At 37.8% G+C, this 17,189-nt stretch overlaps 1 protein-coding gene across 3 annotated transcripts in view; it reads left to right on the plus strand.

The window, feature by feature from the left end:
• The first annotated feature begins 15,610 nt into the window (after window positions 1-15,610).
• The window catches only part of LOC124619678, a 58,349-nt gene continuing 56,770 nt past the window's right edge, over window positions 15,611-17,189 (plus strand). The window contains exon 1 of one of the 3 annotated variants that reach the window (XR_006980109.1): window positions 15,611-16,011. Coding sequence is in view for 1 of the 3 variants with exons in the window: in XM_047146221.1 (XP_047002177.1) it covers window positions 15,906-16,011 (106 nt within the window). In the remaining 2 variants the exon portion in view is untranslated. The remainder of the gene's footprint in view (window positions 16,012-17,189) is intronic. The other 2 variants (XM_047146220.1, XM_047146221.1) reach the window with 2 other exon arrangements.

Genomic DNA, 17,189 nt, shown 5'->3' on the forward strand with positions numbered 1-17,189 from the left:
TTGAAAGTACAATGCATAGGCCTCCCACAGATATGGTGCCAAATGCCCCAGACATTCTGAGCAGTACACCTCTATGTCCACGCCTCATGTGTTTTTTTGGGTCGTGAGTGAATGTTACTCATTCATTGAGGTGTATCCCTAGGTATCTTGTTGTTATTTTCCTCTCTATGCTAATGTTGTTCAGCCTAACGATGGGTTTTCATTGTAAGGCCCCTTTGATCAGTAAATATACTGTATTGTTTGCAGCAGTTGTGAGCTTGTTATGGTTGTACTAGTCACTTATTTTTATAAGGACCTGTGCAGCCGTACTTTCGAATTGCATTCTCGAGTTTGCAATTGTTACTACAAGCAAGTAGTCGGTATAGACTACTATACCCTTCATCCTATCATCTTCATGCAGATTGTTTAGGATCAGTTCTATGGCAATATCCAAGAAAATTGGCCCACAGATTGAGCCTTGTGGGCATCCTTTACTTATTTTCTTGATAACATTTGTGTTCCTGGTTGTCATTGCACAACCCTGTCTTTGCAGTAGTCGAGTAAGCTGTTATATGATGGTTGGTGTCTGTATGTTTCGTAGCCTTTTTGTCATCAGGGAGAAGCTTGTTCAGGTCTGCTGAACATCTCCAGCTCCTTGTAGAAGAGCCATCTGTGCATCTAAGAGTTGACAGTACTGTCGGCATCTTTACCTTCCTGTTAGAAATTTAAATGGTTTGCCCCATGTATTGTTTTGTAGCTGAATTTTGACAAAACTGTTCCAGGACCATGTCTGGTGTTGCGCAATTTGTTTTTATAACTTTATTTTGCATCACGGTATAGTTCCAATCTAACCGCCCCCTGTAGTGCTGGTTTTGGTTTTTGGTATTGTTTCCTTTGTCTCTAGCGTCTTTCCTCAGTTTTGTTAACTCACTGGACCAGGGACTTTCTGTTTCGGTGCGGAGTTGGTCTTTGGGTTAGCTAATTGTTGTGCTTTTTGAAACACGTAGGTCAGGATGTGAGCTTTATAGTCTATGCTACCATTGACGTCCCTTAATTTTTGCCAGTCAGCCATTAGATCGTTAAAATACCGATTTGGTTGGAAAACGTTACCCATAATACTCCAAACATTCTCAGTTGGAGAGAGATTCGACGACCTTGCACACAGAGGTAGGGTTTGGCAAGCACAAAGTCTAGCAGTAGAAATTCCCGCCATGTGCAGGCAGGTGTTATATTGCCAGAATGTAAGCCCAGGATGGCTTTGTATGAAGGGCAACAAAAGGGACGTAGAATATCGTCGATGTACCACTGTGCTGTGAGGGTGACATGGATGACAACCAAAGGCATCCTGCTATCAATGAAATGGAACCCTGACCATCACTCCTGCTTGTCAGGTCAAAGACCTGGGTTGATATCCACTACTGTCTGGGGCATCTCCAGACACATTTTTGGCCTGGAATCTGATTGTTTTAGAATTGTCTTGAGTGGTAAGTCCCACTTCGAACTGAGCCCCAATGAGCAACGAAGACATGCCTGGAAATGTCCCAGACAGTGGTGGGACAGTCGCCCACCATATGGCCTGACATCCAGGAGTGATGGTGCCATTTCATTTCATAGCAGTTTACCTTTGGTTGTGATCTGTGGCAGCCTTATAACACAGCAGTACGTCGAAGCTGTTCTACAGACCATTTTGTTACCATTCATGGAAAACCATCCTGGGCATACATTTCAGCAAGATAATGCCCACTCACACACAGTGAGAGTTTTGCTGCTTGTCCTTTCATTTTCCAGACCACACCTAGGCCAGCAAGGTCGCCAGATCCATCTCCAATTGAGAACATTTGGAGCATTATGGGGAGAGCCTTGCAACAAGCTTGGGATTTTGATGATCCGACAAGCCGACTGTACAGAATTTGGCATAATATCCTTCATGAGGACATACATCGACTCTATCAGTCAACGCCAAGCTAAATAACTTCTTGTATAAGGCGTAAAAAGTAAGGCGCAGAGGTGGAACAAAGCACTGATTTGCTCAACTCGTGAAGCTCTTTCTCTTGAATAAGTCATTTACATTTTCTGTACATGTACATCACATCTACTGATTTCCATTTCGATACTTCTTTCGTGGTGCATCCCTTTCTTGTCGTAGACCGTACATTGTATCAGACAATTGTATCAGAACTTCCGTATTTCAAAACATATAACTTTTGTAAACGCCATATAATGCTACCATGTGATGCTCTTCTTCACCTAATACTTCGCTGTGTACAGTAACTTCGATATGTACAATGAGTCAGTTTGCACTCAAATGTCATCAACGAATGTAGTCCAGATACTTTGTATCCATGTTTGACAAATTTAATTTCGTTTTGCTAAGAATGTGTTGCTGGCATTTTGGTGATTCTACTTCTCTTTGTTTTTGATGATTTGCATTTTATATATTTTATTAGTTTTTTTACTCAGTGCTTGCTTTTTCCATTTTTATGAATTACATTTTACTCATATGTAACTGCACCAATGCTTTTCCTCTATATCGTTTCATACATTTCTCTTCTACAACGTAGGAGAATGGTAAAAAGCCAAAACACGTAAGGCAGTATAAAATCAATAAATACAGTGATCAGTATTAATATCATATTTTTAGTAGTCAGTTTTGTATTCTGAACATTTAAAGCAATTTGTCAATCTCTACACCACTTTAAAATGTAATCAAGATCTGACTCAATATTTGTGCAGCTTCTTTCAGACAGTACTTCATTGTAAATAACAGCATCTTGGTAAATTATTGTTTTAAAGATAAGTAACCATTACATTACATTTAAAGGAGTACACTTTAATGTAGCTTATTCACTTACAGTTTGCTCGAAGAAGAAACAACAGACAAGTGACTGAACAAGAGTAGTAACTATGTATATCATTATGATGAAAAAGACATGGAACATATATAAAATAGCCTTGCACAACATATAACAACAAGAAAAATAGTTAACTCTCAACACTCCTTCTTAATCCTTTTTCTTCTTAATTCATAAAACACTTAACAAATCGGTGGTTTTGTCAGTAGATCAGGGAGCTTACTTGAAATTTCAACTTGCTTCAATTTTATGGTCGTTTCAGTATGTTGTTTAAGAATTTTCGTGGAATGTCAATATGTCACTTGTCTCTTGTTATTTGTACTTCATAGGTATTCTTCAACCTTTGTGTGGGAGCTTGATCATCAGTACATACCTCTGTAATTCACTCAAACCTGAAATTCCAAGTTATTGTTCAATGTATCACATCCAACATACTTCATCGATCGAAGAGATGGTGGTTCCATATTGTGCTTTGGCCATTGAAGTTGCCACAAGATATTACTTTCAAGCATGTCAGACTCTGGGTCCTCCTTGCATGATAAAAACACCGCTGGTAGTGGATCTAGTCAAGACATCACCTCCATTATGACATAAGATTAGATTAGATTAAATTAGAGTAGATTAGATTAAGTTGTCGTTCCATAGACCCAAAAAATGAGATGATTCTCGTGGTGTGGAACATGTCAGTAAGTATTACATAAAAACATAAAACATTTCAATATAATACTTACTACTCTGATCATCTGTCAGAAGATAGTCGAAATAGGTTAATACAGTGCAGTAAACTGGAACAGCTAGTATTTACAGAATTAACACACTGTCAGAATGAAACACTGTTATGCACTATTAGTAAATTTATCATACACAAAGTACCTAATCCTGACTATTGTGACAAAGTGTTGTCAAAACTGAAATCTAACAGATGTTTTTATTTAATCTGTCTTAACAGTCTCTGTTAAGATATTCAACTATGGGGTAGAAGGACTTGCCTATCAAAAAGTCTTTCAAACTCTGTTTAAATTGTGCCTTTTCTGAAACCAAGATTTCAATGGTTGCTCACAATTTATTGAAAATGTGTGTTCCAGAATATTGGACCCCTTTTTGGACCAAGGGAAGTGATTTTAGGTCTTTATGTAGATTGTTCTTATTCCTAGTATTGGTACTATGTATTGAGCTATTGGTTGGAAACAGAGATGTATTACTTGCAACAAATTTCATTAAGGAACAAATATACTGAGAAGCAGTGGTTCGAATACAAAGTTCCTTGAACAGGTTTCTACAAGATGTTCTTGAATTTACACCCCATATGATTCTTATCACACACACCCTAAAAACTTTTGCTCAGTTTGATGAGTTGCCTCAAAACATGCAATTTTTTTATATTTATATCTCCTACATCTGGCATCATTCTCACTGCAAATACAGACTTGTTTAGGCCCTTAAGCAATTCTGTGGTATGCCCTTCCCAGCTGATTTTATTATTGAATTGTAATCCCATAAATTTAACACTGTCAACCTCTCCGATGTGCATGTCTTCATATGTTTTACTCAAGCTGGAAGGAAGTCTCTTACAGGTTCTAAACTGCATATAGTGGGTCTTATCAAATTTTAATGACAGTAAATTAGCTTTAAACCACTTGTTAATGTCAGTGAAAATTTGATTAGCAGCTATTTCTAAATCTGTACTTGACTTGCTACTTATTGCAATGTTTGTATCACCTGCAAACAAAACAAACATAGCATCTGGCAATGTAACAGATGAGAGGTCATTAATATACACAAGAAAAAGCAATGGAACCAAGGTGGAACCTTGGGGAACACCAAACGTAATTAAATCCTAGTCAGATGAAGACTGACTGCTTACTGCATAGGTATTTCACAACGGCATCCTTTGTTTCCTGTTAGATAGATAAGACTAAACCATTTCACAGCAATGCCAGTGACACCATAATATTCTAATTTACTGAAGAGAATGCTGTGGTTCACACAGTCAAAGGCTTTTGACAGGTCACAGAAAATGCCAGTAACCTCTAATTTATTATCTAATGAATTAAGTACTTTCTCACTGTAAGCGTAAATAGCTTTCTCTATATCAGAACCCTTAAGAAATCCTAACTGTGACTTGGACAACATATTATTTGCAGTCAGATGCTTAAGGAGATTCTTAAACACAACCTTTTTAAATATTTTTGAGAAAGCCGGCAGAGGTGAAATTGGTCGATAGTTTGATAGTATCTCTTTATCCCCCTTCTCGTAAAGAGGCTTAACTTCAGTATTTTTTATGCAGTTTGTAAATGTTCCACTGATAAGAAATTGATTACACAAATAACGTTTTACATAGAACACAACTTTCATGACCACTCTCTGATTAAATTTGTTGATATGTTAGCATACCCAGTGGAATACTTAGATTTTAAGGATTTTATGATGGATGCTACTTCTTTGGGATACGTGTCATTTCCATTTTACTGAAGTTATTTTTAAAGGCTGGTCTCAGATACTCCATTGAGCTGTTCACTGAACCTGGTAATCCCAAGCTGTCAGTAATAGAAATGATGTACTTGTTTAAGAGGTTTGCAATACTACATGTACTAGTTACGAAAGTCTCATTTATTTTTAGAGCTATCTGTTCCTCCGCCTGTCTCTGTCTTTGTTACCTGATGTAATTATCTTTTCTGCTTCGATTTCTGGGTTACTTGCTTCAATATTTTGCAGTGTTATTTGTAATACATAACAATTCTAACATCAGAGCTGTTCCTAGATAGTACATACAGTCTCCTCTTTGTCATACATATCTTTATTCCTTGTGTAATCCACAGTTTATTTTTTTACTTCTGTGTGATTTGAGTTACCTTTAGAGGAAAACAATTTTCAAAAGTGGAGGCAACTTTATTAATGAATGCTTTGTATTTTCCATCTGAGTCAGACATATTGTAAACATCTATCCAGTTCATGTCTTTGAGCAATTTCCTGGATTTCTCAATTTTTACTTACTCATTATCCTCCTGTTCACAGATTTAATAGATTTTTTTATCCTGACAAGTTTCAACATTTAACAAAAGCTGCTGCATGTCATGATCAGATAGCCCATTTATTATTGGTTTTGTGATATGCCTTTTTCCCCCTGGTTTGTCTACAAAGAGATTATCAATAGCAGTCTCAGAGCATTTACATGTCCTAGTAGCAAAGTCCACAGTAGGAACTAAATTGAATGATAGTGTTACTGACTGCAGTAATTGTTCACTGACAGAGCTTTTCAATAAATCCACATTAAAATCCCTAGCAACCACAATTTTCTTTTATTACTATCAGATGGGATTTACTATGAATCAACAAAGGCAAGCTGAGTTAAGCCTTCGTCAAAACATATACGAAACTTCATAGTTCCTTTTAACTACTGAGAAACACGTTCACCATCTTCCAGTGACTAACTTTCGTTTATTACTAAATCTTCCAAAGCAGTTAATATCAAAACTGAGATCTAAACGAGATACTGTCGCAAGGTAGACTCCCAATAGCGTCTCTATAGCTTTCAGTCCTTTCCAATGGAACATCATTGACAAGATTTTCTTCATATATCAACATTCCATGCTCCATAGGTTTAGCTACTGGATTCAAATCATAAAAATTAATTGCCTTAAGATTTTCTTTTTATACATACACAGATTTACAAAAATTCTTGTAAACTTATTTTAATCTCCGTCCCAAGATATGACAGGTGATTTCGAAATATTCAGTCATATGTTATTTCAGACTTGTGATTCAGCTTGTTCAAATCTTCAAAAACACTGTCTGTCCCCCTTCCAGTAACTAACCCATCGTCAACAACCAATGCTAATACTGTGATTCTGTTTTAACTACAGTAGATACAAGGCTCATGGTCAGTGTTAATAAACCCTAGTAACATCAGTATGAGTATTCCTCATTCTAGGTATTTGGACCTTGTTTGTGCAATATATAAACTATTCTTCAGCCATCAAACTCCATTTGTACCATCGTTGAATCAATTGGATTGGCTCCTGTAGATTTACTCTTGTAGATCGCAATACAGAAATACTATCTCTACATCAAAAGTTCTTATTTTCACTGCATTTGTAGCCGCAAGACTAGGAAGTAGTCTAACTGATTCACAACGTGCTACAGGGCTAAAGTTTCTGAATATCTGTAGTCCAGCCCTTCCTCTTGCTCAAAATCTCTTGCAACTAGCTTAGCTTTATAATGTCCATCTTGCTTTTTATGCAGTATCCAGTGACAGGTTAGTGTTTTACATTCTTTAGAAGTTATACAAGACTCCTAATTTACAGTTTTATCAGGGATATGTATTCATCAGACACTACTTTGCGCCAAGTTATTTATATAGAAATGTCTTCAACTTCGCGTATGATGACAAACTTTGCGTTATTACTGCATTATGCAGCCATTTTGTAGTCTATCGATCTGATAGACTGTCTAAAGTAGTTGGTCATGTAGTCTTTGGGCGAGTCTCTTTTTTGTGTTATATAATCAGATGACATGCTGCACTCTTCAGAGACATCACCCAGTGAATCATCATATATTTGGTTTTATTTTGGATGCCAATACTCAGTCCATTCTTCTTTTCTCTTGTGAAAGTCTTTACTATGGGAGCTTCTTCTTTACCTTCTATTCTTTCATCAAATATGAAATTATGAGAAGCAACAACATCCTTATCATTGGGTAGGTAGATTACAAATCATATCTAACAAAGATTCCTTTCTTTGATTTCTTTTCAGTCTTTCTTAATTTGTGATTCTCATTCAAAACATTGCAATCACACCCAAAACTTCTCAACTTAATAACTCACATTTTCCCTCCAAACCACGATTTAGCAGGACTTTTTCCCTTTACTGAAATTCTTCCAGTTTTATTTAATGTAAAGATCACATAATTTATCGTTTCAGCTCAGAAATTCTCATTCAGTTTTCTTGCATTTATTGCTGATCATGCTGACTCGACAACCTTATGCATTTGTTTTTCAATTCTTCTGTTTTGTTGAGGTGTGTGTATGTTGGTCCTAATGTAAAACATTCCAAGTTCATCTAGAGGTTTTTTTTTTATACTGAGAGCATTCTTGATTTTGGTGTCATCAGATTTTCTTCCCAAACTAATTTTCTTTCATTTTCATGAAAGTTTCTAATTTGGCAACAGCTTCATCGTTTGTCTTCAGAAAATAAACAATGCAGAAATGGGGAAAAACAACTTTAACCAACAGAAAAATCTTGCTCCTCCCCACAATGTGAGATCTGTATCACACAAGTCAACATGAATTACATGCAGTGTACGTTCAGCATCTTCATATTTGTCAGACGAGACTTGTGATGTTTGCTGTAGATACAACCAACAGATCCAAGCTCATTCCAATCATCAATATAATTAATGCCAATTCTATTTATCATTTGTCTAACATATGTGTCATTTTGATATTGCAAACTGTTTATGCCATTTTAATTGTGATTGCTATCATGCTTTTGTTTAACATGTTCATATGAAACAACATTTTGTGCACCTGTCACTCGCTTCAGCCTAAATCTACATTTTCCAAATTGTCAGTAGTTTTGAAAATTGAGATGTCCACATTTGAAATCTGAACATATACCTCATCTAAGTTTTGCATAACAGAAAATTAATTAAAGTTTATTTTTGGTTCATTTAAAACATTCTCCAGAACTACATCATGACAATGTTCTCCATCGAAAACCTAAAATTCAGTGTCTCCCACTCCATTTCCTTTGAACTCAGTAGAATTGCCAGTCAACACTTTCGTATATTGATCTAATTTTACATTATTTATTAACCAGTACTTCCTAAATATCATGTTTTGCTTTGTGCCACCGTCTTGGTAGCAAGTGTTTTCTCGATCAGATAGCAAATTTATTTAATTTACATTGGCAACAGATAATTCAACACTGGCTAGTGCTTTTCGTTTGAGAGCTTTTGATTTTTTGCTGTCGAGTTTTTTACTTGTGTCATTTCTGTCTGATGTTACATTTAGGTACTTAAGCAAAATGACCCTTTTCTTTGCTGTTGTGTTTGTACAATACGATAAATATTTGGAATATGGTTTATTTCTGCAATGTTTCTTTACATGCCCATTTTTACTGCATTTGAAACATTGAACTGTCGCCTTTTCCTGCCGATTTGCTTAGACTTCATTTGTTTTAAGATGAAAGCATTTTTGGCATGTTTGAGTGTTTTGTTTCATTTAATCTATCCTCTTTCAGATGCAAACGTTCAAATAATGTGTCGAGATTTTTGTAGGATGCTGCAACATTGCCCCATGTGTCATGGAAGAGATGAAATTGTGGTGATGATATCCCAAGAATTTGCTACACAACCCAGTTCTATTTCATAGCTTCAACTTTTGCCTCTGAATGTTGTGTGTATTCTTGAATCTGCATGTAGTTTGAGTTGCTGACTTAGGTGTATTGTATTTGTAACTGAGGAAATTTTCTGAAAACCTTCCATCATTAAATCGGATTTCTTGCCATATGGCATTTCTAATTTTTGTCATTTGACTAGCAGACTTTCATTATGCTATTTTCCTGGCTATATTGGTACTGATACTGAAAACTATAAAAATTTGGGCCTCGTGATCTTTCTCAATCCAAGATTTTACGTTTTATTCATTTTGTTCTCTCTTTCAACTTTAATATTAAATCTAGTTTAAATCACTGAGAAATTGAATTAACATTTCTGTAATGATCCTATGACAAACGTTCCAATTGTGACTTAATAGAATACAAATAGACAAATATACTCTCTCTGAACATAAAGCGCATTACTGACTTTTCTAAATGTACTACATTACTGATCTGTTTGTGTGCTCCTTTATAATAGCTGATATCCAATTTTCTACATGCATGTCTCTGATCCTGCAACCTCTCAATGAATTCTGATTTTAAAGATAGGTAACTATTTTTATTGTGTTTAAAGGAATGCACTTACAAACTGCTTGAACCAGAAAAAAAACAGACAAGTGACTGAGCAAAGAGTAATAACTACATACATCATTATTAAAAATACATGGAACATATATAAAAGCACCTTGCACAATATATAGCAACGAGACATAGAAAAATGGGTAACTCATCTGCAAAAAGTCTGAGGTAACTATTAATGTTGTTCACAAGGTCATTAACGTACAACATGGACAGCAAGGGTCCCAACACACTTTCTTGGGGTACACTCAGAGTTACATCTGTTGATGATTCGCCATCCAAGACAATTTGCTTCTCCCTCTTTACCAAAAATTCCTCAATGTCGTCACAAATTTTGCTCGATACCCCATAGGATCGTATTTATGATAACAAGTGTGTAGAAGGGATCTAAGACAAATGCTTTTTGGAAATAAAAAAATAGTGCGTCCACCCAACTGTCTTGGTGGGTAGACCATCAGTGACAGAGCACCTCATGTTCCTGCTGCTAAGAAGACGAATACAGCGTTCGTTTGTTGTATATTTTTATGAGCTTCCAGCAGGAGCGACTTATTTATTTACAGATATCTGTGTAGTTATTCGATTATTTTTGTAATTTCTTGCGTGTTCGAGTGCTTAAGAGGCACAATCTTTTATTTTAATAACAGTGCAGTGCACCTTACCGCCGTTGATATCGACCCTCAGATTGTACATGCTTTTGTTGGTTTTGGTTAGTATAGCTCAGTGTCAGATAGACCGTCAGTGACAGAGCACCTCGCGTTCTTGCTGCTAAGAAGGCGAGTACACCGTTCGTTTGTTGTATATTTTTACAAGCTTCAAATGGGAGTAACTGCAGTAACGTATAGGAACTGCGATTGCTATGTATAGATGCGAGCTGAGTTGGTGACCCTTCACTCACAGCTCCAGGCTCTGTCAGCTTCCATCAAACAACTTGAGGCTGCTGCCAAGGGCATCACTGTAGGGGGGTCGGATGCGGGGATGTGAGAGACGCTGAGCATGTCCCACGAGTCTCCCGTTCAGTCCACTGCTGTGGCCGCCCCAGGTACTGCCTGCACTGAGGTTGACCCTTCACCCGTGGTCGAGTGGGACGTCATTCCAGAGTCTGGCAGGCAGAGAAAAACTTTCTGAGGTGCCAATCGTAGGGCCTTCTTGGTTCGTTTGTTGAACAGGTTTCGGGCGTTACCTGTGGCTGACGATGTCTCTGAGCCGGATGCAGTCGTCCATCCTGTTCCAGAGCAAGCTTCTCGGCCCACAGGGTCTGGGCATTCACAAAGGGTGAGTTTGCTGGTAGTTGGGCGCTCCAACATTAGGTGCATAATGGGGTCCCTTAGGAATATGGCTGCCAAGGAGGGGAAGGACGCCAGTGTGCATGTGCACTCTGTGTGCATCCTGGGGGGAGTCATTCCAGATGTGAAAAGGCTGCTTCTGGAAGCCATGAAGAGTACAGGGTGCAGCCAACTGCAGGTGGTGGCTCATGTCGGCATCAATGACGTATATCGCTTTGGATCAGAGGAGATTCTCTCTGGTTTTTGGCGACTAGCGGAAGTGGTAAAGACTGTCAGTATTGCTTGTGAGATTAAGGCTGAGCACACCATCTGCACCATCATCAATAGAACCGACAGTGGTCCTTTGGTACAGCGCTGAGTGGTGGGTCTGAATCAGAGGCTCAGGTGGTTCTGTTACCGTGTAGGCTGCAGATTCCTTGACTTGCGCGATCAGGTGGTGGGATTCCAGGTTCTACTTAATAGGTCAGGAGTCCACTACGCACAGGGTAGTGGGGGCTGTGTGGAAGGGTCTGGGCAGGTTTCTAGGTTAATGGGCCTCAGGAAATCACAGAAAGGGCGTCCGTCTAAAAGGGGGCAGGTAAAACATAGCAAGTTAGTTGCAGAGGCGATCGGTATTGTAGTTGTAAATTGTTGTAGCTGTGTTAGGAAACAACCAGAGCTCCAAGCCCTAACAGAAAGCACTGAAGCTCAAATAGTAATAGGTACAGAAAGCTGGCTAAAGCCGGAAATAATCTCAACAGAAATTTTTTCTAACGATCTAACATTGTTCGGAAAGGATAGATTAAATATAATTGGTGGTGGATTATTTATTGCTGTTAGAAGTAGTTTGCCTTGTAGTGAAATTTAAGTAGATAGTTCCTGCGAAATAATATGGGTAGAGTTTATACATGACAATCGGACTTAAGTATTAATTGAGTCGTTTTACCGACCCCCCTACTCAGAAGATATAGTTGCTGAACAGTTCAGAGAAAAGCCTGAGTCTCATTTCAAATAAGTACCCCATTCATATAATTATAGTCGGTGGTGTCTTCAATCTACCTTCGATATGCCGGAAAAATTATATGTTTAAAGCCACAGCAGGCACAAAACGTCATTCAAAATTGTACTGAATGCTTTCTCAGAAAATTATTTTGAACAATTAGTTCATGACCCCACTCAAAGAGTAAATGGTTGTGAAAGCATACTTGATCTCTTAGCAACAAATAATCCTCGCCAAACAGTGAGTATCGTGACGAATACAGAGATTAGTGACCACAAGGCAGTAGTGGGTAGGCTGAATACCATAACTCCTACAACCATCAAAAAGAAATGCAAAGTACATCTATTTACAAAAGGTGATAAAAATGCTCTTAACGCCTTTCTAAGAGACAGTCTCCACTCCTTCCGATCTGATCATGTAAGCACAGAAAGTTGTGGAATGATTTCAGAGAGATAGTATTGACAGCAACTGAGAGATGTATACGACATAAATTAATAAGTGATGGTACTGATTCTGCATGGTACACAAAACGGGTCAGATGGCTGTTGCAGAAGCAGTGAAAAAACATGCCAAATTTAAAAGAACGCAAAATTCCCAAGACTGGCAAAGTTTTGCAGAAGTTCGAAATATAGTGCGCACTTCAGTGTGAGATGCTTTCAATAATTTCCACAACGAAACTCTGTCTCGAAATCTGGCAGAAAACCCAAAGCGATTCTGGTCATACATAAAGCACACCAGTGGCAAGACACAATCAGTACCTTCACTGCGCGATAAGAACGGTGAAGTCACTGATGACAGTGCTACTAAAGCAGAGTTATTAAACGCAATTTTCTGAAACTCCTTCACTAAAGAAGACGAAGTGAATATATCTGAGTTCTAATCAAGAACAATTGCCAAGATGATAAACATAGAACTAGATATCCTCGGTGTCGCAAAACAGCTTAAATCACTTAGTAAAAGCAAGGCTTCTGGTCCAGATTGTATACGTGTCAGGTTCCTCTCAGAGTATGCTGATACAATAGCTCCATATTTAGCAGTTATATACAACCGCTCGCCCACAGAAAGATCCTTACCTAAAGACTGGAAAATTGCTCAAGTCACACCAATATCAAAATGGGAAGTAGGAGTAATCCGTGGAATTACAGGCCCATATCACTAACGTCGATCTGCAGTAGGGTTTGGAACATATACTGTATGTGAACACTATGAAGGACCTCGAAGAAAACGATTTATTGGCCGGCCGGAGTGGCCGAGCGGTTCTAGGCGCTTCAGTCTGGAACCGCGCTACCGCTGTGGTCGCAGGTTCGAATCCTGTCTCGGGCATGGATATGTGTGATGTCCTTAGGTTAGTTAGGTTTAACTAGTTCTGAGTTCTAGGGGATTGATGACCTCAGCTGTTAAGTCCCATAGTGCTCAGAGCGTTTGAACCAAAACGATTCATTGACACATAGTCAGCACGGATTCAGATAATATCGTTCTTGCGAAACACAACTAGCTCTTTATACTCATGAAGTAATGACTGATGTCCCCAGGGGATGTCAAATTGATTCCAAGTTTTTAGTTTTCCAGAAGGCTTTAGACACCGTTCCCCACAAGCGTCTTCTAGCCAAACTGCATGCCTATGGAATATCGCCTTAGTTGTCCGACTGGATTCGTGATTTCCTGTCAGAAAGGTCACTGTTCGTAGTAATAGACAGAAAGTCATCGAGTAAAACAGAAATAGTATCCAACGTTCCCCAAGGAAGTGTTATAGGCCCTCTATTGTTCCTGTTCTATATTAACGACATAGGAGACAATCTCAGTAGTCGTCTTAGGTTGTTCGCGGATGAGAGTGGAACGGTAGAGAGACAGCTTTAAGGTGGTTCGTTGAACCCTCTGCCAGTCACTTTATAGTGAATAGCACAGTAATCACGTAGATCCAAAGCTTTCAGTTGGCATGTGTGAAAAGTGCGAATTAGGTTCCACATGATCGATGTTTTCGGAATCCATGCTATTTGGCATGGAGGAGGTCATTGTGTTCGAGATATCTCTTTCATGTCTTGGCTCAGAAAATGTACTAAGCTTGTGCAACAGTGAGCAGTTTGGTAGTTAACCTGGTCCCTAACGCCGACTAGTCGGTGTTCCAGTTTTCTTGGTGGACGGTAGGCGGTATGGGTTTTATGAACATTTTTATTGGGTTGCATAAAATTTTGACAAAGTATTTGGTGAGTGGTTATTATTATGGGCCAGTTGTACAATCTCAGAGAAATAGGGTGTCTAAAGTAAGCGAAATTATTCGCTACAATCAGAAATAAAGGACACTGAAAATAACTTGAAATGCAATGAGCGATAAAAACATAGCATTCCCCATGCTACAACTATGTAGATTCATTAATTAGATTCCTGTTCTGCTCCTACAACGTACATATATAGCTATTATTTTATGATAAATATGAATTGACTTATGTGGATAATACTGATAATTGATAAACACAAACACAACAGTTATGTTCTGCAGCTGAGGAGGCATCACCTTTTTTTCTCTTCTTCTTCTTCTTCTTTTTTTTTTTTTAACTAGTTTTCGTGTTACCCTTACTGTATTAAACTTATCTTGAGTAGGCACAGATAGTTGACAGGCTTCATTGAATAATGGTAGGTGGGAGACAATGTTGTTGCTCTGAAGCATTAATGGGCCTGTAATCCTAATAATTTCACTAAAGGTCGAAAGTTGTCCTGAGACTGCTGTGGTGATAAAAAAAGGGGGAGGTAAGACCCTAATAGACAACAGAGAGGAAAAAAATTTTCTACTATTGAAGTAATGTGGCTGAAAGAAATTTGAATACAACTGTTTTATGAAAACGGTTTGTTCCGTGAAAAATTAATGTTTTTGTCCAAAAACTGAAACAGCTGTTAATGTAAATATTACCCATAACTGGTGTGGTTCTTCAATTTGGTTGTCTGTTAAGGCACTGTTAAATAAAACGAAACCGTCCATTCCACTACTGCGGGAATTGTAACATATGCCAGATAAATAAGGCTATTTTGGTACGAATCGTCATTTTAATGTGTTCGATTTATACAAATAACACGACAGAATTCACGAAGTACTGAAATCAAGTGCGTACTACTGCAAATAAACAATATTACTTCAGAAAACAGAGAAATAGTCTAACCTCCCTGTAATATCCTCCAGTTTCTCTCTACAAGATTGAAAAGACGAAGTACGGCTTCCTTCGATAAGTGAAATCTGGATGTAAATTCGGAATCGGTGTCACCTCACGTTTTTCACCTTCCACATTCTCATGAACAGTTCAAATTCCCGTCATTTCTGTCTGCAACTGCATATCTCTATTCCTGCCGTCTTGAAAATTGTTACGCGGTTAAGCTCGCTAACCGACCAAAAATCACCGGTTCAAGTTATCCCGAGTTTATTCTTCTGCTAGGCGTTATTCCCTGTTGGAACAACGCGTTACTCGAGCTATTCCGGAAACTGAGCTTACGCGGTTGCTTACCGGAGATTGTACAACCGGTGCTATGGTATAGGCTTTAACTTGCTGAAACCACAGTCTAACAATGAATCTCTGCTTCATAAATTTCTTGAAGTAAAGTTACTTCTCTACTTTATAAATCACCAATACAGTGGAACTGGTGGGTGGTTAAAACATTTTACTGGTAACAAGGAGACAAATCGATAATGTCAATTTTCTGTGAAAGACACATTGTTACCGCTACATAGCGTAGATCTTTGTGTGCAATTTCAACTTCATTGGTGCGTTTAAGTTTAAATATTTTGAGGGCGCCAAACGTGAAACTCACTATTTGAAAGCGGTGTAGTGAGTGAAAGTAGGTGTTTTAATAACCTTGCTATAGGTCAGTCATGGAAACTGGAGCTTTACTAGTTTATCAGTGCAGAGTTTGCAAATATATAGTAAGTGACAGTAGTTACCTTGTTCCTGGAAATGAGGAACTCATCCTCGTCTCACGTAAGTGAATTTTCGTTGTTTCTCGAATTGTAGATTTTCTTCCGTCGTAGTATTGTGTATTTGCTCATGACTTCACTTTCCTATATAGCAGAAGAGTGTAATGACATGTGTAGAGACTGTATATAAATCTCCCGTATGTTCATTTATTTAATTAGTACTACAGTAGGCCTACTGTAATGTTTTGGGCGATTTCATCTTAAATCATAAATGTCAAGAGTGAATGTGTCATATCATCACTTCAAAGTTTTCTGAAAAACATATGTTGAAGTCCCACAAGACACTTCTCAAAAACTACAATAGGCCTATTTTGATTTTGTGATTTGTTAAAGCGATACAGAGCTCTCAGAATGAGAGTATTTGTAAAAATGTTATGAAGGGAAAGTTAAAGAAACATTATATTAGAAGAATCACAAACGATAGAGATCTGAAATTATTTTTAATGAAAACCTTGTTTACAATACTGCCAGACACAATTAACGCATTTTTTCATCTTTAATTTGAAAAGGTAGACTACAGAAATTTGTAACTTTTAGCAAACTTGAAAATTGTTTTGCAAATATGGACAGTCACAGGATGTTAGGGTAATTCCATGTCAAATCAACACAGTGATTTTACTCACCATTTCAGAATTTGATAAAACTTGGCATAAAGGTAATAAACAATAGATTAAGAAAAATACCCTATTTTATTGACATCCGTTGACCTGTTTTGAAAAAAAACCGGAAATGTAAAGTTTTCAGAAATCACCAAAACACACTAAACTCACTGCGGCATGATCACTTGACCAATGATAACCTGGGGCCTCATCGTGGACACACAAAAGTGTGTAATTCTCAGAGCAGTCACATATAACAACACATTCATCCTCATCCAAGTTTTCCTTGATCCCATTTAGGAGAGAGCTTTGTTGCTTCGTTAGAAAGTCATGAAGTATTAGTGTGGTTAGTTTTTCAGAAAATAATTCAGTGAGCTCTGATGAGGTCTTCTGTATGATTTCTATGTTGCTTCTGTCTACTGAAACCCAAGGGTTGAGAAGTATTTTCAACCAAATTACCATTAAATGCACTTTATAGTGGTTCTTTTTACTGGGTAACTTCAGGGGCAAAAATGGCAGTTTCCTATAATGCAGTGATATGATGTTGAGTTGCACAGCACTTTTGCCAAACAGTGTTTGTAAC

The sequence above is a fragment of the Schistocerca americana genome, chromosome 6, assembly GCF_021461395.2.
Source record: "Schistocerca americana isolate TAMUIC-IGC-003095 chromosome 6, iqSchAmer2.1, whole genome shotgun sequence".
In the NCBI taxonomy this organism is placed as follows: domain Eukaryota; kingdom Metazoa; phylum Arthropoda; class Insecta; order Orthoptera; family Acrididae; genus Schistocerca; species Schistocerca americana.